The 17,645-nt window shown below is 31.4% G+C and overlaps 1 protein-coding gene across 1 annotated transcript in view; it reads left to right on the top strand.

Annotated features, from left to right (window-relative positions):
- Positions 1-4,669, top strand: part of LOC129216592 (teneurin-m-like) — a 254,259-nt gene extending 249,590 nt beyond the window's left edge. The window contains exon 26 of the mRNA XM_054850806.1: positions 3,768-4,669. Coding sequence (XP_054706781.1) covers positions 3,768-4,669 — 902 coding nt within the window. The remainder of the gene's footprint in view (positions 1-3,767) is intronic.
- Positions 4,670-17,645: the final 12,976 nt, after the last annotated feature.

Raw genomic sequence — 17,645 nt, 5'->3', positions numbered from 1 at the left:
CCGGGTTTTAACATTGCCAGACGCGTGCAAAAATATTTTGAAAAAATATAAAATATATATTTGAGGCAACTTGAAATTTTAATAGGACATTATTCATAGCTAAGAAATATAATATTCTCAAAACGGCTGATCATTTTGCTGGGACTGCCAGGTGATCTAGTATAAGAGAGAGCTTTTATCGGCAGCTGGGCTTGCCGCGTAACTATTGGCTCTTGCGAGGTCACGTGAGTTACAATAGCCATAAGATTTCCAGTCGGATTTTCGGAGTCGTTATTCTCAGTCGTATATTTCTAACATTGGTGTTACACGTGCTAGAAGTTTAATAATTTTAAAATATCGGGCACAAAATTGGTTTGTGTCATTTAAAAAAAAAATGGTAAAATGATTGCTTTTGTAGAGAAAACTCTAAAAGAAAGTAATTAAATTAATACAATACCTTTTATAGGAGTAGCGACATTAGATCCAATCATGGTATTTTCGTAACATTTTTTCATCAACGCTAAAAAGTTCTGATAACAATTTGTGTCATAACCATCTGTATGCTAAGGAATCACTAGCAAAACAATATTATTGTATTTGAATCCGTGATGTTTACAGATTTCTAACACTTCATGACTTTTTTCAGATTTTTCTTTACAAAAGCAATCATTTTACCATCGCCTTTTTTACAAATGACAAACTAATTTTTTACCCTACATTTTAAAATTATTTAACTTAGCTTACGTTCGACGACCTCAATCGGTAGCGACTAGTCGGTTTTATCAAATAACAGCTAATGACGTATCAGCGGTTACGAACCGTTGGTTCACCAACCAATGCTTCAACGAACGCTTTCGGTTGATCACCGGTTACTTGCGCAGACATGGCGCAGACGAATAACACGCAAGTGAAAAATACTTATAATTGGTCACGTGGTTCAATCAACCAGCTTAACTTGCTGTCGACCGGTAGATCAATTGGTGAGGCTCATAGAACGACATCGGTAGCAACCAGTTAACGGGTAGATCTCATAGAAAGCTGCGGTTAGTGACCGGTTGAGGCATTCGAACTCAACCTTATAAAACGTGTAATACTAATGTTAGAAATATACGACTGAGAAAAATGACTCCGAAAATCCGACTAGAAACCTCGTGGCTATTGTAAGTCACGTGACCTCGCCAGAGTCAATAGTTACACGGCAAGCCAGCTGCCGATAAACGCTCTCCCTCATACTACTAGATCACTTGGCAGTTAGAAAGTCCCAGTAAAATGATCTATCTTTTTGAGAATATTATTTTTTAGCTATGAATAATATCCTATTAAAATTTCAAGTTGCCTCAATTACATTTTTTATATTTTTTGCGAAATATTTTTGCTCGCGTCGGGCAATGTTGAAACACCGACTAAATCGACTGGCTTATTTTTTTTTTTCCTATTTTTTAAACATTAAACTACAACATATCAAAATTGCATATTGCCTCAACTATATTTTTGGAACGAAAAAAAAATGTTTTTAAAAATTTAGGAGTTGATTCAGCCCCGCTAATCCCCAGCCATGCCTGCAGTTCGGTGTTGGGGTATAATAAGAGAGGTATGTGACAAGTTTTCAGCTTGCCTCAAATACCTACCCAAAAGTTGGTGCCAGCTCTTAGACTAAAATCAAATTGACACGAGAAATGTTTGCAATGGTGTTATTTCACTAAATTTCGTAAAATGAAACATGTCTTAATTATTCATTTATGTAAAAAGCTAAGATAAAATTTGTTAGTTTGCTACACAGAAAGTTATACTTTAAAAAGTTACCTTGCGGGTGAGACTAAAATGATGCAACAAGAAATGTTTTTATAACGCCATTATCTATTTTGAAAAATGTTTCATCCTTTATTTTTTCCTCTACAATTTAAAGAAAGAAAAAAAAAACTAAGAGTAAAATTGAATTAAAACAAAACTTAACGGAAGATTATGTTAGCACTTTCACAAATTTAAACAAAATCTATAAAATATTAACTGAAGCCAAAAAAATTAAAAAATGTCTTTAAAACTAAAATATTCAAAATCTTTCGTGTTTGCTCAACAAGAGGAAATCAATCCAAGTATTTGAACGAAAGTACATGAAATAGTTTCCCATTCCTGAGTAAATTTTAATAAATTCATTTCACTGGGGAAATTACAATATTTTGACGTGATAACGTATGTTGGCGCACTCAGAAAATCTCTGTTTGCTCGCTTATAAGATTAGAGAGAGAGAAAAAAAAGAATGAAGAGTTGAATGCCACACATCCATGCAAGAGAAAACTATCCTTCAATATCAGAGTTTAACAACAGAATTCTTGAAGAGAGAAAACATAAAATATAAGTCTTGATTGGATACTTTCCGAAAGATTTTTTTTTTTTGTTCTTTTTTTATACGAGCGCCGTTTTGCCTTCAAATTCATCTCCCAACATCATCAAACGAAGAACTTTTTGCTCTCCTCTTCGTGTATCGGTTTTCAATAAGTTGTACGAAAACTAAGGAAATGTTATAGAATCCGTTATGTTGTCTCCGATGACTCGGGGCATGTGTTACTCTTTACGTCCCGGGTGGAATCAAAGATTGTGTAATTTCGCTCGTTTTGTTCTCAATATTTGATTCAAACGATTTTCAGTTAAGCCACAGAACTTCCTTCTTCAGATGGAATTTTTGTAAAGGAATTTCTAGTAAAAAGATTGAAACATGTAAAAAGTTTCGTTTAATTAACAGAGTAAATAGTTCGAGTAATTAATAGTAGGGCTAAGAAGCTTTAAATAAAATACCTCCAGGGGGAGTTAATTAAATGATAAGCATTGAACTTGAATTAATTGAAGGGAGTAAGTAATTAAGAAAAATTCTTCTGGATTATGATCTGTAAAAAACGTATGCCTCTGCTACATTACTAAGTTTGTAGATTAAGCTTTCATAAGTAATGCTTTCCCATTTTTCTCATCCTCCATTCTATCAATCCATCCATATATTGATAAATAAATTGTCAATCGGTTACACTGTTACATAGATTCATTTGATTCATTCATAAATATAGCGGTTGAAAAGTAGGAATATGCTATTCCTTGTGTCCTAGATCGAGTCAAAGATTCAGTAATTTTGTTCTCAATTTTGTAACAAAGTATTTTCAACCAAGCAACAAAAGTTCCTTCTTTAGATAGAACTTTTATAAAGGAATTTCAAGTAAAAAGGCTGAAACATGCAAAAGGTTTCGTTAAGCCAACAGGATAAACAGCTTGATGATTAGTGTTAGAGCAAGCAGCTTTAAAAATAATACTTCAAGGAAGAGTTAATTAAATGATATTTGCAAACATTGAACTCGAGTAATTGAACGGAGTAGCAAGTAATTGAACTATATGTTCTTAAGAAAAATATTTTTTGATTATATGTAAGAAACTTGTGCCTCTGCAACATTCCTGAATTTATAGATTAAGCTTTCAAAAGTAATGTTTTTTCATTTTTCTCACCCATCAATATCTCTATAGATTGATAAGTAAATTATCAATCAGATATATCTTTATATCGTTTAGATTAATTCATTGTTAAATATATAGAAGTTGAAATGTAGGCATATATGATACTCTTGATGTCCTGGATCGAACCAAAGATTGAGAAATTTTGTTCTCAATATTTCATTTATACGAAGATAAGCCACAAAACTCCTTTTTAGATGAAATTTTCGTAAAGGAATGTCAAGTAAAAATAATGAAATATGTAAATAATGTTTATTAATTATTATTTTAATAGTGATATTTGTTTTTTTTTTCAGACCTCAAAGAATGGATACTTTATCAAGGAATTAATCTAGAGACGTTAGACCTTGCTGCGAATGAAGTTTACTCTAGACTACCATATGAACCTATGAACACTGATTTCCAGCCCCTCCATTTAGACCTCCCGTCTGTTCCGTTGATATCGGGATTAACGTGCTCTGTGCAACAAAAACTTCAAACATTTTCTCGCTTAACAAGTGTACATACATCTAAAGTTAAGCGTGAACAATTGTGCGATTCTTCTCTTCCTAAAATTAGTACACACAATGTTCCGTTTGGAAAGGGTATTACTGTGTCCAGCGTAAACGGTCGCGCGGTTGTCAGAGCTTCAGCAAGAGCAGAAATCATAAGAAAAGATGTGTTCTCAGCAGTTTTCAACAACTGTCACATTCTTGACTTACATTTGACGTTCCACGGACAAGATGTTTTCTACCTTGTGAAAGATAGCACATATCGGGTTGGGGATGACCTCAACCAATTGCAAAGACTCGGAAGTTCTGCAGTTAACACAAGTGTGCACGAAAGCAAGCAGGAGGAAGGTGAAGTAGCTAAGCAAGGACCTGGACATCAGCATCAAGTTGATGTGAGAATTCATTCCCACCACGCGATTCTCAACATTAGGTATGGAACGACTCCAGACAAAGAACGACAGAGACTCTTGAGGCATGCCAAGCGCCAAGCCGTGTCCCATCGATGGTCTCAGGAAAGAGACATCATATCATCAAACCAGAGGGGGCCTCTGAAATGGACAGAGCGGGAAAAAGAACAAATTCTTAGCAGTGGCTACGCAAGTGGCTACAGTGGGGAATATTTCCACGAAGTCAGCTCATATCCAGAGCTAGCTGACGATCCTTCAAACATAGTTTTTCATAAAAATGAAAGACATAACAAGAGGTGATTTGCAATAAAAGATTGTATTATCAGATCTCAGTCTAAGTGCTAATTCAATAATCGAGGAGATGATACTTTTTATAGAAGGTTACGAATTTCTCCTTCTTTTCCAGCATTAACTAGGATCCAGAAGGAATCGAATGTGTCTTGGTGCCAAGTTACTTTTGGAACATACATCACATTGGAGATAATTTAGAATGACGAGGGATTTCAAAAAGCTCCAATGTGGTTACTGAATGAATTTTCAACCTTATAAAATGAGTTTAGGAGAATGATCGACATAGAACAATACAAAGTTAGAAATGGTTAAAATTTCTATCAATTTCCATAATGGAATCTAATTATACTGCTTCACTTTTTTGACAGTTACATTTTCAGTGCATGGGAACATATTTTAATAGAATATTGCATACATTCTTACTTCTACTGGAAACAGTTCAGAGAAATCAGCGTTTAAGAAATCACATTTCTAGATCATTGTATTGTCGGTCTTGGTTATCTATATGTGATATGCGCTTTGAGTAATATTTAAACATTCTCAGAAAACGTTTGTATCTTTGTACCAATCCCAAACGAGTTTTATGAGATATTGAAGAACTGATCTGCGAATTTCTTGCATGGAATTCCGTTATGTTTTAAAAAATCATTATTTATGTTTTAAAAATCGCCAAAGAGAATATTATTCTACTTTTCCACAGTTCGAAGGTACAAAACTAGTCGGAAATATTAAACCCTTGATCCTTTATTTACATACAAAAAGTTCAGTCAACATTAAAGGATTTATTGGGTGAACATATTTCGTGCATGATTTTTCATAATATTTTCGGAAAAATATTGTGCTATTTTTCAAGGTGCAAAACTAGTCTTAAACGTTAAACCCTTGATCTATTGCTAACATATACAAACTTTTTAACTAACATTAAAGCATTTATTGGGTGAACATATTTCCGGCATGATTTTTAACAATATTTTTAGAAAATTACCAACACAACTTCGTCTCAGAAATAAGGTACAGGATTTCTTGAAAGAAATATAAAAAATGCATATTATAAGTAATTATTTGTTCATAATTTTTACTCTCCTTTTAGCCATAAACATGTCTGTCTATAAAGGATGCGAATTTTAGGTGCATTTTTTGTACAATAAATTCTCTTTAATATGAACTAATTGAGACCTGGAGGGACATAAGACAACATGTCTTGAGCATAACAGATAGAACATGGATGAAATGAGTTATAGGTGATATAGAGAAAAGAGAAATGCTTTGCTGGGTAAAATATTATTTATTTAATTAATACTAAGCATATAATATAAACAGTATTATAGTAAGAAAACATACATTAATAAACATACGATGCAGCACAGTACTGTATTACTGCACACATGTGCTAATTAGTCAAAGTTTTAAAATTAAAAAAATGACTCATTTCAAGTTAAATTAGTATTATTTACAGTATACATGTATTTCAACGCAGCAGCGATCTGACTGATGGACGTTCTGATTAAAGAGTTTCTACTGTACAATTTACAGATCAGCAGTAAAAATTGCATTTTATACTTCATTTTTATCAAGTAACTGAAATGGCAGTCACGTCTTGTGATTATCACGAAATTCTAACGCGGCAAAAAAACACTTGTTACTGATTCAAAAAGCCCATTCCACAATTGTATATTGTTACTTTCTAAATATTCAGCGTAAAGATGCATATTATTTTATTTTTATTTATTTATTTATTTATTTATTTTTTGTAAGTAAAATTACAGATTTTTAGCTTATTGCCCGTATTCACAATATAAACCCATAGACTATAAGGGTCATTCTTCAAAAAGTAATTTTTCTGTCACACGCTTTTTACTGTAAAAACGTTAAAGAACAATTCATTTAACAATGATTTTTAATTTCATCAATAATATATCTATTTTTAAAAATGTCAATAATTTTTTTATAATAATTTTATTTTAGTATGTTTTTGGTTCACAACATTTGAGCTCACACACATGCTCACCTCCGTGGCATGCCACACACCTTGTGCGACTGTTTATGTTGTTTAATTACTTGTTTAATTAAAAGTATGTACTTATGTTTTTATTATTCTTTCAACAAGTGTCTAAAATACTATTTGTTTAAGTATTTTATTTTTTTTTAAATCGTGTTTTAGTTCGCTTTAGTAGGACAAGGAGTCATTTCACACAATAAATTCTCACCTCACAAAATGCCATTCTTCATTAACACGTGGCAGTAATGACATCAAATTTTATTTTCCAGTATACAAGGGAGACCCCTTGTTTATTTTCAGCCATAGTTGAAGTTGTGAGACTTTTGTCGAAGAACAAGAAGATAGATTTTGCTTTAAAAACTTAGCGTGGTTATTCTGACTTCTCACCTCCGTTTACTCGAATTTCAGGGATGTGAATTAATATAAAAAGAGAAGTGAACATGTTTTTATATGTGCAGATTCTTGCAACGAAGAAAAAAAATTCTGAAAATTGTATCTACTATTAATGAAAAATTCCTCACCTCCGTGACAGAATTTATCAATGTCATTATTTCTCAAGTGAAAATAAATGATGGAGGAGAAATACATAAATAATCGGCATTCTACCAAAATTATAAATTGCCAGTATATCCTCAAATTTACTAAATACTATTTTTTAACATACATTTGAAACTACTAACTAAGGCGTACTTTACTTAAAAGAGCTTAATATTATATTCCCACTAATCATTAAAATAGCTGATTGATTGCACCCCCAATTTACAAAATTACTACTTTGATATTAAATTGGCCTCGATTTTTAAATATTAAAAGTTTTTTTCTGTTTTTGGGAACAAGGCATTTTTTTTTTCATTTATGAGTAAAATAAAAAAAATTAAAATATTAGGCCTTTGTTTATGGTCACCTCTTGTAGGTAACACTTTCATGTAAGAATAAAGAAAGGAAACCAAAAGGTTTTGATACTAAAAAAATATTTGCGTTCAAAAGTTACGTTTTCTGGAGAATGACTCATAAATAAGTGGAAATAAATGTCTGTAACAATTAGGTTTCCGGATCTTGGAAGATTTACTTTGCTTTCAATAACTGCATGAACTATTTTCTGCAGTTTAACAATAAATTTCTTCGCCGCCGCTCTTGTCCGAGAAATAAATGAATTTAAAATTAACCAGACACTAAACGCATTACATTATTATTTGTACTTTTATGAATACGAAAATACTAAAAGAAAACATTAATTATCAATTATTTATAAATTATCAGTAACATTATTTATAAATTTATTTGTATTTTTGTCTCATTTTTCAAACTTTCTATCGTGTGATTCAACTGCATTGTGAACTAAATGTGTATCGTAATGGAGTTATGACTCATAATTTCTTTTATTTCGTAATTCAAGTCTTTACACAAGATTCCTTTCGATAAAAGATGTGACTATGAATCTCAATCTTTTTACAATACATTTATGACAATGAATTGCATTTTATTTATGACACATATACGACTATGAATTGCATTTTCTCTGATACATTTGTGACTATGAATTAAATTTTATTTTGTGGTACAAATATGACTATGAATTGCATTCATTTTATGATTCAGCTTTCAACTGGCAATCAATGCTGAATCAACGATGAGGAAATGCCTTAGAGTCCGAGACTCTGTTTCGGTTTCCATGTCATGATCAAACTTAACAAATATTACTATGAATGTAATTTCTAGAATTTATATGCATTGGCAAAATTCTGTTGTTGTTTTACTGGTCCTTAAACATATTTGTGTCAGTTAATGTTGTTTCTAAGAATGAGCGGTATATGATTAAGCTAGTATTTTTTGCTGTATATGATTAAGCTAATATTTTTTTTAAATTATAATTAAAAGAAATATAAGTTAAAATAGTGACAAATGATTCTATGGGTTACATTATTTCTACTTATTTTTAAAACTGAAAACTTAAAATTTTGTAGTGATAAATTTAAAAACAAATCATAACTAAAAATTTAACGCCGAGTCATGCACAAATACTTAAAAGCATTTCTTCAAAGAAATAACAGAGCAAAGCTTTGAAAAACATTTCGTTAGCTTGCAACTCAAATTACAAGAAACATATAAGAAGAACTATTAAAATGTTCTCACACAAATATAAAATTTTAAACAATCGAATAAAGAGAAAATGTATAGAAAAAAACATTGTGTGTCGTTAAGACAAAAGATAGAAGTGAAATTTTAATTTTTTCTTTTGTAACATTCCGAACTGTCACTTTCCAAACTGTTTACCAGCAAGTTTTCTCTCACTCCACGCTCTTGTTCTTTCCGCCCCTGACTTACCTGAATGCCCAATATCCTCAAATATTTGCTTTCTTAAGTTCCGCCTTGAAATTGATTTGTTAAATTTACTAACAAAACTAACTTAAAATTACTATTATTTTTCATTCGTTTTAGCAACAAAGTTTAATTATTTTAACTTTATAAATACCATCATTTTTTGTGGTTGATGGCAACAATAAAGAAACAACTACGTCACTACTTTCACACAAAAAGGTTGCAGAATATCAACGACCTCGCATAAATAGTTTCATTTTAAGTATAGAAGTTGTTCGCTAAAAGATGACTTCAATGAACATTGCTTGATTCCTGGAAAGGTATCCAAAAAAAAAAAAAAAAAACCTTACGAATTCGTTTGAGGCCTTTTTAGATCCTTGAATTCGTTCGCCACATCCCTTTCCTTCTCTAGGCTGGCGCATTTTCCTATAAACTTTCGCTTAATCAAGCAACAATCAAAAAGCTTAAGCATTTTAATTTAATAATTACTATTATTTTTATGGTTTTTGGCAACAATGAGGAAGCTACGTCACTATTGTCACACAAAAAGGTTGCGGAATTTCAAAGACCTCACATAAAAGTTGCACTTCAACTATACAAGCTGTTCACTAATAGATGACTTCTATGAGCAATGCTTGATTCCTGGAAAGATATCCCCCAAAATCAACCTTATGAGTCCTTTTGAGGCCTTTTTAGATACTTAAATTCGTTCACCACATCCTTTTCCTTCTCTAAAGCTGGCGTATTTTCCTATAAATTTTCGCTAAATGAAGCAACACTCATCCACCGAATAATCCAATTGTATTTACTTATATTTGCGGTCCTTCTGATTGGATAGTTTGTCACTTCTTTTCTCTTTCTGATCGGATCGTTTAGAATTTTCTTAGCCCAGTACTATTTTTTCTCAGTTTGAAGCCAAGGAACAACTATATTTCACAACATATCAGTTTATTTTTTAAAATTATTTTTGCATTACTTGAGTAAGTTATTGTTTTTTTTTTAGCCTTATCCTTTGATAGGAATATATTTATGGTTTAACAAACTTGCAATGTATGAAAAAGTAGGAAAACGGATATATTACGTTACGAATTATAAGTCAAGTTTGATCATGTGCGTGGAAACGCTTCGACGTCTTGTACATAAAAAGAAGTCGATATATTATCAGCAGCTTGAAGATAGCTTTTTATTTAAAGAGAAGACTGCTGATTCACTTGTGAATGATTCAAACTATGAATCAACACTTGATGTTGTTTATTTAATACGTATACTTTCTTTCTTGGCTAAAAATGTGTGTTTAAGTTTTAAAATATTTATTAATGACGAATTTATGTAATAAAATATTTTATAACATATATACTTATTGTCTTCGTCTGTTATTTTAGTACTATACTCGCACACTGAATTAAACTTGTCCTTTACTTTTTAAAACAAAAGGATATGAGGCCTGTTATGCAGGTTGTTGCATTGTTAAAAATATTTAGCTTGCAAGTCCCAAGAATTAGCTCTTAAAAGTTAAAGGGAAAATAAAAGCTTTGAATAATAACATACAACTGGTACAGGGTAAAATTTATTTTCGCATCTGAACGAGGTTATTCTATTTTGTTTATTTATTTATTTATTTATTTTTGTTTAAAAAAAAAAACTTGTTCCTGTTAGATTTACTTTTCGCGAACAATAAAAAATTCACATGTACCAGCTCTTAACTGGATAAATCCAAGACGTATAGCTGTACCATTTACAAAAGCTTGTAAGTAGATTGTTCACAATGTGAACATCTACCCTTGAACTATTTGATGGTTAGTGCACTTTGTCAAGTAGCTCTAGCGATGAGAAAAGTAAGCTTCAAGTAAAAGTTGCTTCAAGTAACATGAAAGTTATGGTAAAAATATATGTTTTAGTTCCTACAAATTGATCTGCATTCCTCTATTTTGAACCACACATTTAAACTTTATTCATATACTTTAATGCATTGTCATCTATATCTTGAGATCCTAATTTTAGGCAGATTTTAGCATTTTGAAGAACCTAAATCTAATAGTTTTATCAATCGAAACAATATTTGCATCCGTTAATTTCTCAAGTTTTTTTTCCTGTTTTTTATGAAAACAAATGTGTGATGTCAATAGTGTTGTTGCCCCCCCCCCTTCTCCTTCTCGCTCACTGCCACAATTTCACGAACTCCCGCGCCCTCAAAGCGTGATATCATTTGTGGTCTGTCCCAAAAATATAAACCAATATTTCAGAAATATTACTAGATCTTCATTTTTCTTTTTTGCCTCATAGCTGTCCTTTTTAAACTTTTGTACTACAGAGAAGTTTCATGACATCGTAAGAGGACAAATATTTGCTCTTCCCTGCGTTTGCTTATTTCAACTATAAAATCGGTATTAATTAGCATCAATTTTTATTTGCGAGAAGTTTACAAACGAAATATATTCGATGTTGATGCATCGTTCCTTTCTTGTGCACATCTTCAATGGAAAACGTATTTACAGGTGTATGTATTAACTCATGCATTTGCAGTGGCGCAGGAAAGAACTTTTGAAGTAAACCTTTCTTGAGTAACTTCAAACGATGAAAAAGAAACTTGCTAATTATTTATGTTAATCTCAATTTAGTGATCTTTCATGCCATAAAAACCTTCCCGCACAATTGATTTACATAACTGGTGCATGGTGGCGCAGAAACGATATTATCAGTAGTGACACCCATCTGGTGGGTGACACCACAAGTTAATTTTAGAGTTTATAAAAAAATATAAATACTTTAATTCTGAAAAATTTCATCAATGAATATTAAATAATGTTTCTTCTATAAGACTTCGAAAATAGGACACTATATTGCGGGGAGAAGCGGGGTAGATGCACGTCTGAAGCACATTTTACATAAAAGTCGGCGGTATACAACTTTATACTAATAGCTTTTACTATGGGGCATGCTTGGGACAAACTTGGTCACTAGGTGGCGCAACATGTACAATTGGTATTCTTTACTTCCGGTCATTCCGTTAACGTGCTTGAGCGTAAGCAAGGAAGAAAACTAATTTTTTCCAGTGCTAAATACGCGATTTTCTATATGCGAGGAAGCTAAATCAATTTTGAATTTAATGTATAACAAATAAAAAGATTGCTGTTTCAACTTTGAGAGAAATACTAAAAGTTATGGCAGTTAAAACAGAGGTCTAAAGCTGAATTAAGTACCAGGAAGTATGGATAGTATTTAAATGATGGTTAAAACTATGAAATAAAAAAAGTTATGATATTTCAATAATTCTGCGGCTAACATAAAATGTTCTCATATTTTAGTTAAATATTTTCTCATTGTGAAGAACAAGTATTTAGTAATTATTTATTTTAAAAAAATATTTATTTCCTTATTTCGACGTTCAAAACTGCAATATTTGACACTAGAATAAATGTTTATATGCTGCAGCTTAATTCTTTTGCAGAACGTACGTTTCTCTAGTTGATGGTCAAAATGTAACGTGTAAGAAAACCTAAAACGTTACCGCTCTCATATTTTTCAAAAATTACATTTTCTTTTTTTCTTTTTACATTCACACATCAAACTGTACATAATTTCCATATAATTATTAATCGTTTTTATCCAAATTATAATTCTATTCTCCCATGAAATGTGCAAAATTTGACAATAGAAGATAGAATGGCAACTTTATTGTTATATCAGTATGAAAAAAAATTAGATATGAAAGCTATGTTAGATTTTTATACCTTATCAAAGACTTGTTTTTATCAAGCAAAGGGGTCGCTCCACCGAAGCACATTCAAACTTGCTTTTTTTTTAAATAAAGTATTAATAACGATAGCTAAGTATAATAACATTGCAATAATTTTATAAGGATGAATTTCCTATATTTTATTTAAAACACAAAATATATTTAAAGGTTATGCAAACACTTATACAGGTATGAAGTAATATGTACCAGTAGTACTCTAACAGTATAATACATAAATAATTTTATGCACTGTAGCAGACATAAATTACTTTCGGGGGGGGGGAGTCTAACAGGCCTCACCACATGCAAAGAAAAAAAAAAACTACCGTACTGGTATTGGCCATGTATGTTAAGATAAAAGGCTCTATGGGATTGTTGACCCTCAAATTCACTCCTCGGTGTGAAACTAATATTATGTACTTAAACACATTTCTTTTTTTTTTTTTTAAAGTTTGGTGGAAAAGGATTTTTAGCACCCGCTCCTCAGGATGTCTAATTTATTCTTTAATTTATAGCTAAGACTATAAACAAAAGACAGACAAAAAGTAATTTAAACAGCTAAAAATCTATTGGTGTTATTATACATATGATTCTGATTTCAGTCGATTAAGAAAAAGAACTTAATCTGTACGTAACTAAAATAGAACATTTTCAAATTCTAATATAAAAGATAAATACTTTCTTTAAAATTTAAGTTTGAAATTAAGTAATACAAATTTTCAGCTATTAGTTTAAAATATTGATAAAAACAACTAGGCAAGACACCTTTATCTTCAAACTAAATAATGCAAATGAATAAAAAAAATAAAATAAAAATACACTGTACTAAAATTTCAAAAATATGTACACTTTTGTCAGTAAGATGCAGTATAAGTGGTATTGCTATTCATTTCATCAGCATGTTTTATAAAACAATAATAATTCTTTCCAATCATAACAATTTTGATTTACATTCAATAGAAAACTACAAAACGGAATGGACCTTGTGAGCAGTATGCCCTTACTATCCTCATAATTATTAATATGCCGTTTTTATTTTTGTTCAATGCATTTTTTTTCTTAAAATGTTAAACATCGAAAAAGCATGAAATGCAAAACATCGATGTTAATCTTTTCTAACCTGAATTTTTAACTTATTTCACCTCTAACAGCAAAAAACAACAGTAGGTATAAAATAATAAAGTTTCCTAATATGTATATATATTTATCTGTACATAGAAATATGCACATTTCCCCCAGAGTAGAAATCCTTATGTTATTCCTTATTTATTTGGAAATAAGCGATTCACGCTCAAAGCTTACCCTTTCAGCTATTTCAATCGGAATTGCGACAGAAAGGGTATTAAAAATTACGTCTATGGTAAAAATATCTTGATGTTTTGAAAAAATATTCACATAAATCTTTTAGCAAAAAAACAAATCTCGTCGAAAAAAAAAAAAAGAAAAGAAAAGAGCATTGTAACATCAAAGACGCATCGGAACTCCTCATGGTTTCTAACAGGAATAGCCGGAAGTAATTCATACCAACATCCGCCCGGGCGCGCTAGGAACTATGGGAGTTTTAGCATGCCCCATAGGGGAGAGTGTTGTACCTTGGGACAATTTTCATATTTTAATTTTTAACGTCAATTATATTTATTAAATTTAAAATGTAAAAGTCACATTAAAATGCCCCAGCATACTTCAATGCAAAATATTTTTTAAAATTCAGACAGTTTGAAAATAAAATATTGCCAGCCATTTAAAATAAAAGTTCCAAGCTGCCCCGAGGTACAACACCCAATTCTACCTCGGGACTCATCCTGTTGTACTAGGGAAAAGTCTTCACGATTTAGGAAACAGCCATATACTTGAACCAATTATGCACCAGAAAACAAGTAGTAAATTAAATCATTAATAATGAATTATGAATAATGAATTATTATCTAAAATTAAATGTGTTTAAAATACATAAGATTCGAACATTGTTCCATGTTCCTAAACATATCTTAATTATTAAGAACCGTGCATATGTTGTAACTTGGAACGTGTCCTAAGGTGCAAAATGTTTGACTGTCCCAAAGTACAATCACTACGTGGTTTAAGAAAAACCAAAATAATGGTATATCTGGATGCACTATCATTATTTTCTCACAAGCAAAATATTTAAAGTCCTTCTCTTTTACAACAAAAAAAAAATTTAGTTGGTTAAATTTACAAATACAAACACGGAAAATTAAATAAAACAGAAGAAAAAATTTACTTAGCAGTTATGAAATTTTCTTTCTCTCATAAAATCAGCAATTTTACTCATTTGTTGCTGATTTTTACTATGACACCATTTAATGGTGAAGGTTACTATTAGAGATTACAAACACATGGCTGCTAAAAATAGATTTTTAGAAATTAGCAGTTTCCCAAGGTACAAACGTACCAAGGTACAACACTCTCCACTACCTATATTTTTTCTTCGTTCAGTTTTTAATTTTAATATTGTTGGCTGCTTTAGAATTAACCTTAATATGAATATTTTAAGATTAACTGCAATTATTGAGTGTTGTAAAAATAAGAAAGCATACACTTTTTTTAATTCATACTTTTTGGGGAGAACCAAATTTATAGATATAGTCTTTAGATTAAAAAAAAACTGATGGTGAATTACAGCGGTAACCGAAGGACAGTTTTAACAAAAAAACGTAACGGAAAGACAGTTTTAACAAAAAAACGTAACGGAAAGACAGTTTTAACAAAAAACGTAACATTTTTGTTGCAAAAATGTCCTTCGTTTACGGTGTTTTAAATTTGATTTGAAAAAAAAAAATACTAACAAAAAAATTCTTGCTCTCGGCTTTTAGCAACTTATCATAAACGTCTAATCAGTTTTTGAAAAATATGTATTTTGATAACCTTACGGACAGAAATGCATCGATTTTTTTTGTAAAAACTGTCCTTCCGTTACCACTAGATTTCACCAGATATATTTTATCGGTTTTTTTCCCTTTTTTTTGGATTCGCGCCAACACAAATGATTGAATTTACTGTACACTCACAGAAGTTACCTCCCGTTCCCCGGGCCCCGATTTGCTCAAGGGATACATTCCATTTACTATTTTATAACTGAGATCGTAGTAAAAAAAAAAAAATATTTTTATTTGAAAATGATTACATGGAAAATGTTAGGCAACAAAACCGTTTGCTGACAGTTGCTATTAGTATAAGAAAGTTTAAAAACAAGCAAACTAGGGGATGGCGTAGGTAGCTATTTGTTCGATAAACAGTCAAACCAGCTGGTTGTCAATGTTTTTTTTTTATTAGTAGGCCTTTAAACGTGTAATCTAACCAATTGGTGATCAATATTTTTTAAAAATGCAAGGAGAGTCGGTGAAAATTACAGAAAAAATGAAGCTCGGAGTCGGGGTCTGCATGTTTCTAACGACTCCGACTCCAACTCCTTTATTCAAAAATCAGTCCGATTCCGACTTTTCAACTCCAACTGAACAACCTTCGTAGTGACACATCATTAAATATTTTGGAACAAATGTTTTTCAACGATAAGATTAAACATTTTGAGAGAAAAAATCCATACAAATTATTTATATAGTAGTGGTACCCGCACGGCTTTGCCCGTAATAGAAAAATTAAAAGTTCTTTTGGTTCGCCTGTATATTTACAAATAATGTATAGTGAATTTTCTCGCCGATTGGCTTGTACCCATGTTACGGTTCCACATTATGATAATTTCGGTATCTCGCCAATTGGCTGGTTCCAATGTTACGGTTCCACGTTATGATAATTTCGTAATTTACTCGTCCATCTTATGATAATTTTGTTCTTAAAATTTAAATAGAAAAAGAACAAAATCGAATTTTCGAAAAATCGCTTCAAAGTGCACACCCTTATGCTACAAATTAACTTTGTGCCAAATTTCATGAAAATCGGCCGAACGGTCTAGGCGCTATGCGCGTCACAGAGATCCTACAGACATCCAGACAGAGAGACTTTCAGCTTTATTATTAGTAAAGAAGATCTAAATTTAATTCTATTTCATACCAAAGGACTCATCGCGCAAAGCTGTTTCACATACCTGGTGCCACATAAACGGCATTATCAGTAGTGACACATCATTATTTTTTTTAGAAGAAATGTTTTCGAACTTAAGTTTAAGCATTAAAACACACACACACACACACACACACACGCAAACATAATTATCTATATCAGATTTCAATTTAATGCTTTTCCATGCCATTAAACTCATCGTGCAAAGTTTGTTTTACATGGCTGGTGCCAGGTGGCGTATAAGCGATATTATCAGTAGTGACACATCATCAAAATTTTTAGAAGAAATATTTTCGAACTTAAAATGTACATTATTAATGAAGACTATTGGAACCAATCAGGAAACATAACTTCGTAAATGTTCTTCGAGAGTCAGTCAAAAGTATCGCGCAACACTTCTCCAATATTGACTTATTTCGAGTTTATCTATTCCTTTTCGGAAGTAGGAAGATACATTACCAATCTTTATACAGTAGTTTGTGCACCAGGGGACTGTGATGACCCCTCCGACCCCAAAAGTAAGTTCGGCAAAGCAGGACTTTACTGAAAACACTTGGTATTCCATTAGTCTATTCTGTCATTTCACGTCATTCATTCTGAATTTTTTCTTCATGTTAATATCTTACTATGATTTTAAATTAAAAAAAAAATATTCTCGATGCTTTGTTTCTTTTCCAAATGAAAACTATTGTCAAGAGAGACATAAAAATAAATTTTAAATTTAAAATACGGTCACTTTTCCACCAAAAAACAAACTTTTTTAACGCGCTGAAGCTTATACAAAGTTGTAGTTGTTCCAAAGTAGAGATATTTTTACGATGAAATAAACCAACATTTGAGGCTTTGCAAGCAAGATTTAAGCTTTAGCCAGGCTGAGAGTGTGGGGAGCCTTT

This window comes from Uloborus diversus, chromosome 2, assembly GCF_026930045.1.
Source record: "Uloborus diversus isolate 005 chromosome 2, Udiv.v.3.1, whole genome shotgun sequence".
Taxonomy (NCBI): Eukaryota; Metazoa; Arthropoda; class Arachnida; order Araneae; family Uloboridae; genus Uloborus; species Uloborus diversus.
The sequence above is the reverse complement of the archived record's forward strand: the minus strand, read 5'-3'. Positions and strand labels throughout refer to the sequence as shown.